The sequence below is a fragment of the Motacilla alba genome, chromosome 1, assembly GCF_015832195.1.
Source record: "Motacilla alba alba isolate MOTALB_02 chromosome 1, Motacilla_alba_V1.0_pri, whole genome shotgun sequence".
Lineage (NCBI taxonomy): Eukaryota > Metazoa > Chordata > Aves > Passeriformes > Motacillidae > Motacilla > Motacilla alba.
In genome coordinates, this window is record NC_052016.1 from 93,930,234 (window position 1) to 93,947,714 (window position 17,481).

Sequence of the window (17,481 nt, forward strand, 5' to 3'; positions counted from 1 at the left end):
TTTCAGTGTACTACAGAAAGGTTTTTCCTGTTCCAAATGCAGCAACCAGCCCTCATTACATCTTTTCATAAATGCCTCGAAAGCTTCAAGTTTATTTGCAATTGAAAGGAGCTGCAAAGAAGAGCAGGGAGTAAAAAAAGGAATTCTGTCAGAATTTTCTTATTGATACTTTCTCTCACTCTTCCATCTTGCTGAACACCCTTGCTCTCCTCATTACCAGGATCACTAACTAGTATGAAACAGGATCCATCCTATCAAGACCAATTTGCTTCTGGGCTTCATCCTATTGCACTGTTTTCTAGTGAGAGATCTCTGCACAGGTACATTGCCCAACACCCTGTGAAATCAAAAGTGAGCAAACCCATGATAATTCTCATTCAATCAGAAAGAGGAAATAGAGGCAAAGAGATTCACTGCTTTTAAACAAAGTCACACGACACTGTTCAGCCAGATTCAGAGCTGGGAAGGAAACTCCAGGTCCTGCTGGGATAGGCACTGCCTCAGATGTGCCTGTGATCCAGCATATCACACTGTTCACTCTCTACTTCATCTTTGGAGCCTGCACTAGGAGGAAATTTTAAGTGAAAGAAAGCCAAGGTGGGGAGGTGAAGAGGTGCTGAAACTGTATCTTCCTCCATATAACAATCTCTGCTCTACCAGAGCACAGCAGAGCTACTGGAACAGAATATGTCAACACTCCAGAGCCCCTAATTCTCTGGCAAACAGGCATTCCTACCTGAGACAGAGCAAGTGGGTTTTATGTAAAGAATGCATTTATTCATCTGCAAAATGTTGCAAATAAAAAATAAAATTGGACTGGACGATTTCAATTTCTTCCAGAAAAACCCATAACATTTGACCTATTTTGGTATTTTAAATCAAAATTTCATTATTTTAAGCTACATGTGAGAGATCATTCATTCGTTACAAGGATTTGTTATATTGCTTATTTAGATTAGGATTAAATATTTTACCACGCTGGGACTGTTAACTCTTGATGTTCTTTACTGCTACACTCATGCAGTCATTAACTCCTAAAAGTCTTTGGTTTGGACTGTAATTGCTTCTTCCAGTAGTTTTTGTGAGATCTGAAACTGCCCTCAGAAGTGCCCTTTAAACACTTGATTTTTTTTGGTGGAGTTTTCCCTCATCCTTGTAATAGCTATGACATTTGGCCTGCTGATTATTATCATGTGATATTAAAAATACATTTCAGCAGATGCATGAAGGAGCAGCAGATAGATGCCTTCTGCAGCCCTGCCTGGGACCACTGGGGCTGTGTGTGGGATGTCACTGCAGCTGGGGTGATGGTCCCTGACTGCCTGTCTGATGGAGACAGCTCTGCTGCCAGTGGTGCCTCAGGTTTTAGCTTTTATATTTTTCAGATTCTGTACTGCTTTAGTGTGTAGTTCTGAGCTTCATAGTAGGGAATAGTAAGTTCTCTTCACAGAGTAGGTAGACAAAACAATTCCTTCTCTAGCTGGGGACCAAGGCCAAATGATCCAAATCTCAGGCCCAAGAGCATAAACAATGGTGGACTGAAGAGAGGAAAAGAAGAAGGATGTGACTTCATAAGCTAAAGCTGTAATTGGACAATTAACTCCAATAGGCTAACGGACTGAACTTATTAAAGTGTGATACCCCGTGACCAGTCATCCATTTTCTAACCATTTTGGGTTCATCTTGGGTGCAGCCCTGGCTGGGCTCTTGTGCTGCCCAAGGTATATCCATTGAGGCCTTCTAATAAATATCTGCTTTATTCTTTAGCTCCATTCAGTGTCTGTTCTAGGTCAGGCTCCACAAAGCATCAGCAGCAAGGCTTTCTCTGGGGGGCTGGCTCTGTCCCAGCCCAGCGCTGCCGTGGCAGTGACCCGGCAGGCAGGCTGGCACACCTGAAATCAGCCAAACACAGCGCCACACTCGGGGTGTCCGTTGTCACAGCGAGAAGGGCTGGCTGAAAATGAGCTTGGAAGGAACCCATGCCCTCTGGGGTGCTCTGGGAATGAGGCGGAGTGGTGCCCACAGCACCTACCCATGCACAGGTCTGGGGCTACTTCTTATGCAGCTGAAACACCAAGTTTGGAGACTTTGTCCCACAGCCCCAGCTCTGAGCCTGACAAAGGGTGAAATGGGGGCACAGGAAGAGCCCTTCCCCAGGTGCTTGTGGCTCAAGGTCAGTCCCCAAGGAGTTCTGGGATGGCACTCAAGGCCGAGGTGAGAGACACTATCTCACATGCCCCAAAGAACCACACCAGGGGGTTTAAAAATGTTGAAGACCTGGGCAAAAGCACACAGAACTGAGTGTCTAGCTATTTAACAACAAACAAGGATATTTGGGACTGAAAGCCAGGTCACAGCCCCATTTTGGGGGTTCAGGCACAACATGAGGCTTTTGCATCTTTGCTCCAACACCGCGGCCGAGGTGTGAGTGCCCTCTGACACCCAAGAGCAGGATGAGGTAAGGGAGCAGGTGCTGGCACACCTTGCAGGGCATCACTCCTGGGCACTGTGGCCACCCCAGCCCAGAGCTGCTCTCCCTCTTCTGAGGACACTGAGCTTCATCTGCTGTGCAAAGACTGAACCCAAGGAAGGAATAGGGAGGAAGGTACTAGTGAGAATTCACTGTGTGGTTTTAGCTGGAGCATCTTCAGTGCTCTTCCAAGATGGTGATGCTGCTGTATCACATTACCCCCCTGGACAGGTTATGAATGGGAGCTGTATACCGTGAGCATTAGATCACCAACCTCAAAGAGATTTAGGGAAAAAGAAATAATAATACACACTGAAAAATAAATAGATGCAAACTAGGACACAGAAATATTTTCCATAGAATGCTGATTAATGTTGCATCAAATCAAAATAAAATAGCCCCCAAGGCTCATTTTCCTATTTGTAAAAGGGTAATGATGATTAGCTTTACCAATGTTTGTAGCAGGCTTTGAGGGGGGTTGTGTGTTCAAAAGAAATATTAATGATCTGAAGAGGTCATTAGTTTGAGGATATTCTCTTGGACTGGCACCAAATCTCCTCTGACTCTACCTAACAAATCATACAGGAAAGAGTGAACTTTCATCTGCACTAGCTTCAGGCATATTTTAAATTACTTAAATGAGTGTAATTGCAAAATAATTTTTTCCACTGTTTTATAGCAGTTTTCCTGTTCTTCCAAAGGCAAGACCGGCAAGCCCTTGATGGACAGGAGGCTGCTGAGAGGATCATATTTTGTCAGGACTTCTCAGTCCAGAGGACTCACCTCATCTCAGCTAACATCCCATCACTCAGGACCAGCACTGTGAGCCCCACCACCAGGCAGGGCACCCCTGATTTACACCACTGGCACTTGGTCTGAGGACCTGATGAGGTGCTAACTATAGCAGGTCTGTGTGAGTGACTATAGTCCTAGAGGTAATTTCCTACACCTTATTACCACATAATAATGGCCTCTTAACAACCAGGCTAATCAAGAATTAATGAGGCACTAAAACACTTTTAGGAACAATGAAGGATTTAAAAATTTCTCTTATGTGTTTTATTTAAAAAGCAATTAATTTAATAGTTACTGCCCTTACTTTGGACTCATATAAAAAGTCTTGGTACTTATCAAATGTATCAGTTGAAAGGTTTTATTCATTTATCAGTTATTTACTTATGTGAGGCTGCACATAACCTCAAGAGAGTAGAACCAGATTTGGGCCCTGTCTGCCTCCTTCATGTAATTCTATTTGTCTGCTCAGGCACTCCCCTGTTCTCATACAGCAAAGTACAACCCCAAAACCAGAACAAAGTCAGCCCAAATTCACACTGCTGCCAAAAAGGGATTTTTTTCTTATATCTCTGGAAACTAGAGTGTCAGGGATTTTTTGTTTTGTTTTCTTTTGTTGGTGGCATTTTGGGCTTTTTTTTTTTGTTGTTGTTTTGTTGGGGTTTTTTTGTTTGTTTGTTTTTTGTTTTTGGGAAGAGAGGGTGTACTTCAATGGGGAGCCATCCTTGACAGAGGTTTTTGAGAAACCGAGTGAAATAAATGGTGGGAAAAAAATAGGAATAATTTATGTTGCTAAAGGATTTCATATCAGTAACTCCATGCTGAATTAAAGTCCAAAAATATGTGCCTTTACCATTAGGCTGGAAGGCATAATCAAAACAAAAACATGTTCAAATTTGACTTATTTTTTAAAACTTCCTTCTGTGGTGTAAGGATGGGGGATATATCCTGGTTTGCTGAGAAAATCCCCAAATAGATCATTCTGTGACAGATAACAGTTATGGTTATTAATTCCACTGCTGACATTGAAATTACACTGATTCCCAACATAATGGATAAGTAAATAGCACATCAGAAATTCTCAGATGCTTCCACACTTCCTATGCAATCAAAATCATAAAAAGAGAACTCCCTCATTAAATAATACACTGTCAGAAAGGCAATTTGATTAAATAAACCTATCTGTCAATCATGCCTAAAGTTATAAAAGGAAAACATTTTGTAGCTAAGTAAAACTTTTCTCCATATTAATCTCTCTCTCTCTCTCTTTTTATTTTCTTTTTCTTGTGTGATTCTTAAAAGAGAAGTAATGAAAAACCATGTGCCCTAGAGGAAGATTGGGGCAATACCTAGCACCTGACAAAAGAGTTAAAAGTCAGTCTTTACCATTAAACAGAGATGACATGATGGAAAAATCAAGGGAGAAAGGAGGCAAATGATGATATGCACTAATCCAGAAATCTGAGCTACTGTGGGTGTATTTTTTGTATCCCTTGTTACATACATCTCTTTATTTCTTTTCTGTTTTTCAGGAGACATGGAGACATGTTTTGTAAGGAAGAAATAGAAAATGGGAGGGCCCACACAGGTGAAAAACAATAAGAAATGAGGCTGCAGGTGATGAATCCTGACAAAACCAGGAATGTGATGGTAGGGAAACAGCAGAGAGGTTGCAGCAAGGAAGAAAATGAAGGGAAAGAAGTAGAAGGGGTGGATGGCAAAGGATGGACAGCAAGTAACAAGGCAGGGAAAGAGAAATCAGAAAGAAATCATAGTTTGCATTGGGCCTAAGATGCCCAAGGATACCTGGAGAGTGAGTAGGGTTTTGGGGCTGTTCCCCAGGTTTGTTCTACTGGGTTCCCCTCTGCCCCATTCACAATGCCACACTACCAACGCATCAAACACATTATCTCCTGCTGCAGCAAATGAGGCCACACATTGCCCAGCTGTATTATGACAACAGTGGGGTTAATTTTTCACGCTGCTTGATTTCATTAACACTCTGGGCTGGGGAGAGGGGAAGAGTTGTGTAACATGGTGTGATGGGTAGAAAGTCTCTGAACGTCACTGTGTCTGGTGGCCAAAGATGGAAACGGGGTCTGGCAGCTTCCTCTCCTTGGCTTTGGGAGGCAGCAGCTTCTTAGGACATCAAATACTTAATTAACTGAGCTGCAGAATTGTAGGATAAGATTCATACAGTTCCTTCTCTGATGGGAGAGTGTCAGCCTGGACCATGCTGCTCTTGGTGAGTCCTTAAAGCTAATGCAACTCATACAGAAGACATTCTTTGAAAAGAACCAGAGATTTATTTGAATAAAAATCTGAGTGGATGACAAGAGCATGCAAAGAAATAAGATGAGATTTTAATTTCTCTCAAGTAGAAAAACATAAGCGGCTTGAGCAGGAGGTATTTGCTTTGCAGCTAGGCACCCAAGCTTTTATGTTCTGCAGTGCATAGAAAGAGTTGTTCTTCTCATACTGAATTCATAGCTCTGCAATGTCATTGAGCCAAATGGGATCATGCTAAAGAGATACTTGGCCATTTCTGTTAGATAAAGATAAATCAAAATAATTTTAAAAGGAGCCCTGTTACTTTATATAATCTTTTCACAATGCCTGGAGATGATGGTTATTAAGTAATCCACCTACTTTTGTCTGAGGGAAATATATACAAATTTGGAATAATATCAGTATTATAGGTCCTTCTACAAATCCTAACTTTAGCATTCAGCTTTCTGCCCACCTCTCACTGTTTATGTATTATGTATGTCTTTATATTTGTTTAGTCTTACGTGTTACATATAGTAATGAAACCCCTAAAATCCTGGATGACAAGTCTTCTGTTACCATACCTGTGATCTTCCCCCTTCTCTCTTTTATTCCATTGCCTCCCAGGCTTCAGAGCTGGCAATTTGGTCCCTGACTCCTGCCTGCTCAGCATCAGTCACAGGATGCTGCTGTGGGTGCAGCGGGGCTCCTCACAAGAGCTCGCCTGCTGAAGAGTGGCATCAGCCAGCCACTCCTAGACAGTAATGAAATCCACACAAAAGGCTCAGGGAGAGGTTTCCTTCTCCTGAATACAAAGCCTGCAAGAGTAAAACTCTTCAGGAGAGGACAGGACATCCATCCTAAGTTGGCTGTGCATTTCCTGGCCTCGGAGCTGGACCGCTCGCGCACCGGAGCCGTGCTGGGATTGCTGAGCTGCGGGACAATGCTCAGGGTGCTGATGGCAGCTGTGAGGCGTGTGCAGGAGAAGCAGACCTCCACTCTGACAAACACGGGTACCTCTTTTTTTTCCCCCCCCTGCTCATTCCATGTGCAGTCACTTTGTAGCAAGCCCTTTTTTCTGCACATGCAAGTCATCCTGTTTTACCGAGGCTGCTCTCGGGGAAATGCTTTTTAACTGAACTGGAGATGGGCAGCACAGCACAAGCAGCAACCTAGGTACTCACAGGAATTCTTGGTCTTTCAAACAATAATACTGAAAGAAGTCCTGCTAAAAGGCATCATGCTTGTCTGTAATTATTTATGAGATCAAAATCTTCCCATGTGACAGAGGAAACTCCAAATTTTTTTTTAACAGTTGGCAAAAGGCTTCATTCATAGAAGTACATAGAAATTTTGGTTGCTTACAGTTATTAAAATATTAAAGTTTGTGCCTCATATCACATTTTTGTATGTTATAAGGAAAACATGGATTTTACATGAACAGGGACCTGAATTGTTTCTTAAGACTGAAAGTTAAAACCAGTATAGACCAGAGTAACGACAAACTGGTTTTGAGGGTATGTTCTGTGATGTTCTGGGGTTCCCAGCCCCAGACCTTTTCCTTGCCTTTTGCTGTATTTGGCCTTCATCAGAACTACATCAAGACAGGTCACACATCTGGGTGCCTGCCTCATCTCCCTGAGGGACTTCAGAACAGAAGGCCCCCTCTATGCCCACTTAAATGCCACAAAAATTGGTCATCAAGCCAGGTACAAAAGGGTAATTTGCTCATTCTTTGTCTGTATTGTGCTGTTAAATACTTTAAAGATATTATTTGTGCTGATTTGTCTGCTTTGCTTTGATAGTAGGAAAGCTGATGGTGAATGTACAGGATTTTTACCCATAATTGCACTAAATTCTAATACAATTAAATATACAGTAAGTTCACATGATTATCAGGTAACAGATCAGTTCTAATTTAGTACACCTGATTTATCACACCTCCTGGAGTGTGTCTCTGAAGGAATATGTCGAGAGACTCCTTCTCTCTACCGACAATTGCTTACAGTTTACGCCATGAAAGGGGGAATCAGCACAAATGAATCCTGACAAAATATCTTACGAAACTAATAAAAATCAGCATGCAGAAATGCCAGCTGTAATTGCACTATTTTCCCATAAAAGGTCTGTGGGCCAATCAAACCATGTGGTTGTTTTTTGGTTTTTTTTTTTTTCCTTTGGAAAAACTTAGCTTTTATCTTTGTAAGTCGGTGGTACAGTTGCCCTGATTTTGGAATGATCAGTAAGTATAATCCTTTTGAATCTCAGGAACAATATACCTCATCCAAACCTTTGTCCTGATTCATCTGCAGCTTTGATAGCTTCAGTGTGTCACCCTGCTTGCTTGTCAAATCTATCATCAGTTCTAAAACTGCCGATAAATATATTCCACATCTCTTTTGGGAGATGAAGCTTGTCTGCATGCTAAACAAAGAACAGAATGCACAAAGCCAAGATACACGCTGAGATATAATATTCTCCCTCTTAAAATACCACAGGTGAAATGATAATGTGGAAATATTCTTACCCTGAGGAAGGCAGACTCCAGTTGTAGCTTAGCAAATCAAAGACCAGAAAACTTGCTTGCAATAACATCCTAACAAATCCAAAGGGTTATTTTTCCCCAGTTAAAAAATATCCACACTCTGACTTTTAATCCAAATCCAAAGATTAAGGCAGAAGAACTTCAATAATTTGTTTAGTTAGGTATGAAAAGTAATTTGTCATGAAACTGCCAGCCTGCCACTATAAAGGTTTAAAAAAATCATAGCTATTCATGGCTGAACAGTCAGACTTTTCCACACAGGAAAATTCATCATCATTTCAGGTTTCAGTATCTTTTTGTATTTTGCATGGCAAATAAAAAGTTGTCCACCAAGCTTGAAATGTCTCTTTTTTTCGAGTTGGTCACTCTGTGGGAGAAACAGGCGCTTCTTTAGATTCCTTTAATTTGTTCTTCATAGTCATAAAATAAGTTAGCAGGAAAATGAGGGAGCTTCTGATTCAAAATCTCACTTTCTTGTTATTAAAAAATTGTATCTGTCTACCAACAAAGTATAAAACTAAGGCACTTCAGATACCAAAATCTTTCCATTCCTGGACGAGCTTTAGTGTTCAAATGTTAATAGGATGCCTGCATTTAGGGGGGAAAAAAACCCTAAAAAACTTGGCCTGTATTCAGGCTCAAGAGTCTGTGAAACAGACTTTTTCCATACTATGACCTCAGTCTTAGGATTTTGCAAAATGTTAGTTATTTTTCTTGGCAGGTGGCCAGAACCCTGTATCTCTCTTTCCTCCCCTCTCACCCTCCTCCTCTCCCCACCCTCCAGGCACACACACACACCTCTCCTCTCCCATCACCCAGCAATTCAGCCCTGAGATGAGGCAACCCCCCCATCTTTGGCTGACACGGTGTGGAGAAAATAATCAGGTTATGACATCCTGGAAGTCTGGAAGTATCGGACGCTCCCAATCACTCTTCTCTTCCTTTGGACCCGTTTTGTTTTGTTTCCCTGGGCAAAGCCAGCAGCCCCCCACGCACAGCAGCGGTGGTGCCCCTGCCAAGCATCAGCTACGGCGGGTTTCAAGTTGCAGCAGCTTTCGCCCAGGGTAGAGAATTTCCAAAATGTGTTACCCTGGCAACCAGGAATTTTAGCCCAGCAAAAAACCACCACCACGCACACCGCGACTCCAACGTGCGAGACGCTGAGCTTCCATTTATCATTTTCTTCAGAGAAAAAATACAGCGTGGGGTCGGTGGTGTCTGCCTTCTTGGAGGCATTACCAACGAAACTGACTTCTTCCCAGGTACCTGCATCTCCTGATTTTCCTGGCAACCCCTCTTTAAACACTGTATTCTGAGCTAATACATAACACATACAAAATTCCTAATTAGTCCTTTACAAATTACAAGTCCAAGGAAAACAGTCCCTAAAAGAAAAATATGCTTTCAGTGTAACACAGGAAAACATTTCCTCAAGCATCATGATATTTTGTCCAGGTAAGTTGGTCAGCTTTACTTTAAATGGCATTTAATGAACACTGGTGATACAGAAGCATTTTTTGACTTGGTGTAAAATTAGAAATAATGCTCTGCATAATAAGTTTTCCAATGGGACAAAAGCTGCTGTTTTGGAGTGAAGGTTTCTCTTGCATAAAACCACTTTTCCCTTCAGCTTTGAGCCAAGGGTGGCATCAAAATGAGGGCAGCTTCCTGCAACTAATTATTTTTCCCTACAGTGTGCAGAGTACAGGTAGATATTAAAGGTGAAGGTGCTACATAAGAGGGTCTGTATCAAGGATACTTTATAAATAAAACTCTGCATTGAGCCATAAGGGTGGTAAATGCAAGCTATTTGTTATATCTGGTAAAAGAGAGGGATAGCATTTAAAAATAGGACAGTGAAAGCCCTATCTCACCCCATCTAAGTCAAACAAAACTTCTCCAGACCTCAGTAGCACTTTTATTTAGCATTCACCTACCCCCATTTTTGTTGGTATCTCAGATAATGCTTTTTTTGGTCTGACTTGAAATCAACAGAAGCTCAATTCTGCCCCAGGAAAACCACAGCTGCAATTAAGGTCAGATTGGGTTTCCATATGTTTTCTTTCTGAACCCAAAAAATCAGCTCCAACTCATCTTCTTTCAGGGAGATCATGTTTTTGAGATCTTTTTATGATTTTAGGTGCTCTTAAAAGATTATTTTTATTTATATCAACTTTGACTACTGTGTGTCTATATTTTTTACACGGCGAAAAAATGACCAGTAATACAAATTTATTCTTTCTCCTTAACTTCGTAGACCTTAAAGATTCAGTCAAGATGTGTGTGAGCAAATGTCTTCCACGAAAATGTCTTTATAGCATTTGAAGAAAATAGACTTCTTGGTATTAACTTACAATAGGGTTTTTTTTTGTGAACTATCAGCAGCATTGTGATCTGTAAACTTAAAAAATCTGTGCTCAGAAAAGGTTAGGAATTGGCAGGAAAGGTTCACATCAGCTTTGTGACAATACCACAGTGACTCTGATGCATCCCACAGGTGAAATCACTTCATTTTTGGGAGTGGGAAGTTACGGTAGAATTACATTTTTAACAGTCTATATATTTAACACACAGAGAAACACTCTGTACATGGACTAAGGGTAATATTTCAGGGAAGAGGGCAGAAAAGAGGAACTTTTTCATGGAAATTTGAGAGCTGAGGAGGGGGTTTTAAAATTTTAGCTGCCCTTGCTGGACTGGCTGAGCAGAATGAGAATCTGGCAGTGGTAGGGGTTAGCTCTGCAAGCTGAGGCTCAAGTAAACAGGTGGAATAGTGCAATGAAACCAGCCTTCTTCTTCTGCCAGAGACTTAGTTCATGGATAAACACCAGACTTTCACTTCTGCAGTTTTAAAGACCTCCATCACTCTGAAAAACACTGCCTTCATTCATCATAGTGAGGGGTTGTTTTCTTTCTTTCTTTTTTTTTTTTTCATGGACTGCATGACTTCTCTCAGAAACATCACAGATATATATTAAAAGCCATTGACATATTAAAGGTTTTTAAAAAAATTAAAAATTGTCACAAAGGGTGCTACTTCATATTGGCTACCATCCTTTGGAAGCTGTGCTCCTCAGCAAAGCAGGGGCATCTGTGGCTCATGAGCAGACTGATATGCCCCAGGACAGCCCTGGATAGAGCCTGTGGAGTTACTAAAAGAGTTTTCACCAAATCACTGGCTGATGTGTCTGCTGCAGATGTCCTTGCCATCTAAAACGCCCACAAGCTGAGCTGTGAGAGATTAGAAAGTTGCCCCAGTATCTTAATCGGAAAGCTGAAAAGTGGATTATATCCCATAAAAGTGTGTGCAGCCCATTTTTTTGGAACCAGCTTCCTCACTAGCATGGATTTCACCCCTTCCATTGTCCTCCAGGCCCATCTGTTAGCTATTTTCTGGTTCAATTGACTTGATCCATCATGGTCCTTTTGGCAAACAAAGAGAAGGATATTGAAGATGTACCGCTGGAGGGTTTTTTCCTCCACAGTTTGTATGCTTTGTCCCTTCTCTATTTGCCATCTCTCCCTCCACTTCAGCAAGACTAAAGCCAAATCCTTCTAATTTAAACTGTGAGACCCTTGTCCCAAGACTGAAACTCTGGGGAGAGGATGGGAGAATGGTGATGGGGCAGGAGCTGCCACTGATCACCAGGTCTGCAGGCACTGGGAAAGGCAGCAGCTTCTGCTCTCCCTTTCTCCCTACATGTGGCACTCCTCAGGACATTTACCATTTACTACCCCCGTCTGTCTTTGAAAACTTAAACTACTACTCATTTCCTTTACTGTTCTGGGTGAGTAATCCTCAGCTTTTTCTACAGGACATTACATTTTTCAATACTTTGTACAAATATTAATGAGATAGTCTTCATGGTGGTCTAAGTATTTTAGCTGAGGAAAAGCCCAAGGTTAACTTAAAATAACTTGCACCAGCGCTTTCAGTGAAGTGAGGTGAGATTAAGGCTACTCTTCCAGCTCCCAGTGTCCCATTAGGTTGCAGTTGTTGCCTGAGAGACATGAGGTCAAGAGCCCATGTCAGGCAGATGTGAGAGGACAAGCTCCCTGAGGGCTAAGTGCTGGATGGTGAGCTGGCAGCACTTGCTCAAACTGATTGTCTGTATTTGAGACTGGTATTCCCTGTTCTCTGCAGGCACCTTGTAACCCCTCTGCCTCAGTCTTCCCATTGCAGAAGGGGGAAACCAGCAGGTGATTTTAGCTGTTGAATAACTACCTGTAAGCCACTCTGAAGATACAAGGGGCACGACAAGAGAGGAAGAAAGATGCATCGCAACATGAGATGCTTGTGCCAATACAAACATGTCACATCAAGCAAGAACAGCAGTGATGTTGCTCCAACATGATGTTTCCTTCCTGAAGGAGAATCAAGGTGGTGAGAATGATGAGCAGGTGTGGGATGGGCAAGAAACTGTAGCATTAATGTCTGCAAATGGGCAGCTTAGAAGCTGCTGACTTCAGTGCTGTTAATGAAGATCCCCTGAGCAAACCATTCTGCATGTGATGCTGGGGACCAGCACAGGGAGGGAACAGAGCCAACATCTATTTCTGCCTGGCAAAAGCAAACAAGCCAACACACAGACACACAGATACACAGACACACTGTGATCACTGTGATTCTCAGAGAGTATTAGCAAAGGACAAAACCTGCACAACTGCCATAAATTATAAAAGCCTCCCTCAATCTTTGTTAATTCTCTTGTAAAAAGGGAGGGAAAGATCTGGAGCAGCTCAGCATGAAAACAATTGTGGGAGGGTTAATAAAGAGACAGCACTGAGGTATCTAGTTGCTAGCCCTGATATCATTAAGTAAGTGCACTAGAAATGTCGAGGTAAATGCATAGCAGTGAATCACAGTCAGGCATGATTAACCTTGGGTAGTCTGAACTGGAAATCATTTACAAACACAAAGGTACTGAAGAACATCACAACAGACAGTACATCGAAAGTCATCCTAAGAGCAGGACTCACGCTGGGCGCTTTGTATATCTGTGCCATTTTTAAATTATTGTCATATTTTGCACCTGGGAAGATGGAAGACCCCTGATCCCTGGCTCAGGGAGGCGTTTCTGTGGCCCTGCAAGGTCCTCTGAAACATGTGCACTGGTTGGAATCACTTTGCCTTCCACAGAAGTTTTATAAAATTCAAAGTTTCAATGACAACAATCTGAGGCTTACTGAAAGGACCCACAGATCTGTCAAAGAAAAACTAAAATCGTGTAACTGCAAATATCAAAGAACCAAAGACCACTCTTCCTTCATTCATACCCATGTCTTAATGCAGCTCTCCAGACTCTGGTGGTAAAAACACGGGAGGAGAAAGAATTTTAATAAAAATCAGATATTTCAAATAAAATTTGTGAAAGTTTTCTGACCCTTGAAAATTGACCCTCTGATCACAAAACCAAAAGAACAAAACATCACTAGATATTTCTGATCAGTCCTAAAAGTTTGGAAATGCTCAGCAAAGCTATAACCATATGACCCATAGAGAGCTATATATATTGAGTACAATGACAACAAAACCCCTTCAAATAGAGAATGCTCATGGCTTTAAAAGCATTCAATTACAAGGAACATGAATCAACTGGGGAAGACTCCAGACAGCTTAACACTTCTATATTGTTTGCACCTTTTATTGCAATTCTTTAGTGCCAGCTCAGGTGAGTATTGTGAATGCCAAGGCAGTGGAAGCCACAGGAATATTGTGCAAAACGATACAGCTCTGCTTAGATTTCCTTCCCAGTTTTCCATCAGTCTTATTCTCCTAAATCCATCTCCGTTATCCTTAGCATTGCAATACTGCCCTTATTCATCTGCCTCATTAGGATGCTGCATCAATTAATATGCTTCATCTAATGCCTACTATTTTTTTAATGTTTAATATTATTACCAGTGGAGAGCTATGTCGTAATGAGTCTATCTAGGGAGTCAGACATACAGGAAAAGCCTGTATGCATAATGCTGTTCCAAATGATTCCTGTACCCAAAGCCTGTGAACAGAGCACTATGCATTCTGCACTCTCAGTTTGTGTACTCTTGGAGGTTACAGAGAGCACCTCTGGTCCTGGGGCTCCGGGTCTCAGGGTTATGTTTGTTTTTGAGGACCTGGAGCCCACTGGGCAAGGCACGAGGGTTATCTTGAGGGGAGATGTCATGTTAATGTTTGGTTCACAAATGCCTCACTGCCTGATTCAGGAGGGTAATCAACCTGTCCTTTGAAGCTGCATAAATAATGTTTGGATGGAGGTAGTATATCTGCACCGGGGATGAATTAACTGCCATTGAATCATATAAGCTTGGCTAGAGTGTGAGGCTTGTAAGATGCCTGAGGAAAATAAAAAAGACATTTTCAAGAGAAAAACATTAATTTAATCCTCCCTATCTTTTCTGTAGTTTTCCTCTAGGCAAACATGTCTTTGGGGGAGGTTTTTTTGTTGCTGTTTGTTCCTGTTTCACTGGGAAACACTGATTCACAGTGAGGTGCATCCACAGTTTCTCCATGTCAGGCCTGAATGTGCCATCTCTCTCCTACATCAATGTTGCTCCTTTTTAGCACCCCTGCCTGGAGATGCCAGCTGGGCTCCTTCGACACTCTGAGAGGAGTGACACCTTCCAAGAGGGTACAGCCTTTTTACCCACAGGAACTCCTGGCAGCATTCCTGCCCCTTGCACACCCCGGAGGCTTCCAGCTGGGCACTGCTGGAGCTCTTGCCCAGGCATGGTCTTCTCCAGGTGCATCAGGGAGAGAACATCCATCTGTGGAGAGACCAGGCACACAGGCTCACACGTTCATGTGCAGGTGTGCACTGCAGGTTCTCCTGGCTGTGCATCGTGTGCACAGGTGTGAGTTGCTGCAGCCCCAAAAGAGCAGAGGAATTCTGTATTTGTGACTGTTTGAGATATCAGGCATAAAAAGCTGTCCTAGAAGATGGTGGAAAAGAGAAGAAACCTAGGAAAGGCCAACAGAAGGGTAGCACAAAGAGAACTGGGGCATTGGTGCGTGCCTACATATCAGTGTGAGTTACTTTCCTTCACTAACACTCACAGATCCAGCCCTCTGTTGAGTAACATGTACGTCTTTAGTTTGCTAATGGCTTTTACTTGTCTTCAGTTTCTGATCTCTGGTTTTCTCTTCTACTGTTCCCAGTTTTTTATCTCTTTCTGAAAACTTGATGTTTGCAATTCCTTTTCCAACTTCTTAACTGCATCCCTCTAACTTTCTTTCTTCTCTTTTGACACAACACTTGTTGGCTCCCTTCTTCTCATGTTGTCTTTTTTTTCCTGCCTCCATTGCTATGGAATTTTCCTAACTAGAGGGGACTCTGGTTCCTGAATGCAGTAATTTATCAACAGTAACAAGTTGTTTCTGCCTCTAAAAAAATTTTCTGGGAACCAATGTATGCTGTGGGGTAGCCTTAGAATATAGTAATAATTTAAAGATAAGCATTAGAAATATACTGTATCTAGTAGACAGCACAGTTTCAGAAGGTACCAAGACCTCCTATTAGTCAAGGAACCTTTCACACCTAACCAGATTCTGACACACGATATCACCCAGTATGTAGTCTCAAATCCAACCCATAACCATACTGGGGTGTACCTCTGAACCCGTATTTTGGGTTCAGAGATACCACTGTTGTGGTTCAGAAATCTTACAGGATTTTAATCCAATGAAGAAGAAAAGAACATTCCTCATCAATAAAATACTAACTAGAAAAAACCCTGCAGAGGATGGCTTATGTTTTACATATTGCTAAATATCCGTAAAAATAAACGTGTTCATTTCTCCAAAATACCTCCAGATGGCATTAAAACCCTTCTTCTTTTGGCCTTTATTGCAATATTATTTTTAAAAATGATAATTATTGAAATCATTCTATTAAACGTTCCCAGCAATCATGCTATCAGAAGGCATAAGGTTGCTAATGCTTAATTCATTTAATAAGTTTGCCTAAATGTGCTTGCATACTATAATTACATTCCACAACACAATCTGCAGGACAAGCCATTTCTTACACCGTGTCAAATCTTTTCCCAGATTAATTTCCAGAAGATTTTTAATGCGTATTTGCAGCAGAAATCAAAACGTCCCACAATAAATCACTGTTATTGTACCTCCTTCTGTGACTACTTTTGGCCATGTAACAAATGGTGACACCTTGTGAGATTTACATGATATAATGCTCTGAATTTAAATAACAGGAATCAGAAAACATAAATTATGGGCCAGATGCACTCTAAAACTCACATGACTGACTGTTACAAGAACTTCTCTCTCTCAATTGGGATTAAAAAGGTGAATGATTTTGCAGAAATTCATAATGCTCCTGCCTGGTAGTTATTAAAAGAATTCACTTATCTCGCTTAGTTTGGAAGACTCATGCTATTTTAAAATTTTTTTAACTTGCAGCCCATCTGTTTCATAGACTGGTTGATGCTGGCAAAACAATTCAGTCTTTTGTATAGTAGAGTAAAAAAATGGTAAAAGCTTCTATTGTTGCACTAAAGTGAAGGTGAACACTGATATATTACAAGTGCCTGTTCCTATCTATTTCTTGACTTCTTTTGTTAATTCAAAAACATCAACAAAATCGTGAGAGACCAGAGATAACTGTAATTGGATTTCAAGTAATTCAGAGGTGAAGCTGCAGACTGCAGTCTTTTAAAATTACATCAGTACATCAAAGGCATATGTGACATGATGTTTTTTAGCAAGTGTGACAAACTCCAGCTGCATTAAGGTAATGCTGAAGTATGGTTCTAAAGGCCAGCCTTGCACACCCACAAAAATAATCTCATATCTATTCAGTGTGATATGGAGCCATTTCACTTGCAAATATTGCTGACTTACTAGCATGCAGAAGTTCTAGGAATAATTAATGTTTAGTCATTATCTAAAAAGCCGTTTTACGAAAAGCATCAGTGAAAGAGCTTTATCTTAATGAAAACAAACAAATTCTATTTTGCCCAACAAGTCTGATAAAAACACAGCTGCCTTCTCCAATCTTAAACGCAAATGTGACTTACGATGTATGGGTTGCGCTTTTCTCTGGGGTCTTTGGCTCTACATCGCTTTTCCCTTTAAAAGAGAAGAAGAAAATGACATCAGAAATGGGTCAGTATGAAAACTGCTCAGATGTGACACATCAATGCTTTATTCATTACTAACACTGACTGCTCCTGCCACACACACAGACAGCTGTGGAGGCAACCACAGGGCTGCAGGGGCACTGCTGGAGCATTTGCAAGCAGGGAGTCAATCCTGACTTGACTTTTCTCCTCACTGACAAGTGCTCCAGAAATGTAGGCAGAGGAACTCCACAAGAGGAGGTGCTTGGAGAACACAGGCTTTACCAGGGAGAGCAGACCCTGGAGCAATGGAAAGGATTTCTCT

The 17,481-nt window shown here is 41.5% G+C and overlaps 1 protein-coding gene across 3 annotated transcripts in view; it reads right to left on the reverse strand.

Annotated features, from left to right (window-relative positions):
• The window catches only part of AFF3 (AF4/FMR2 family member 3), a 333,013-nt gene that overhangs the window by 109,536 nt on the left and 205,996 nt on the right, over positions 1-17,481 (reverse strand). For all 3 annotated transcript variants that reach the window (XM_038152924.1, XM_038152845.1, XM_038152760.1), the window contains one exon: positions 17,115-17,166. In XM_038152924.1, the coding sequence (XP_038008852.1) occupies positions 17,115-17,166 (52 nt within the window). The remainder of the gene's footprint in view (positions 1-17,114; positions 17,167-17,481) is intronic.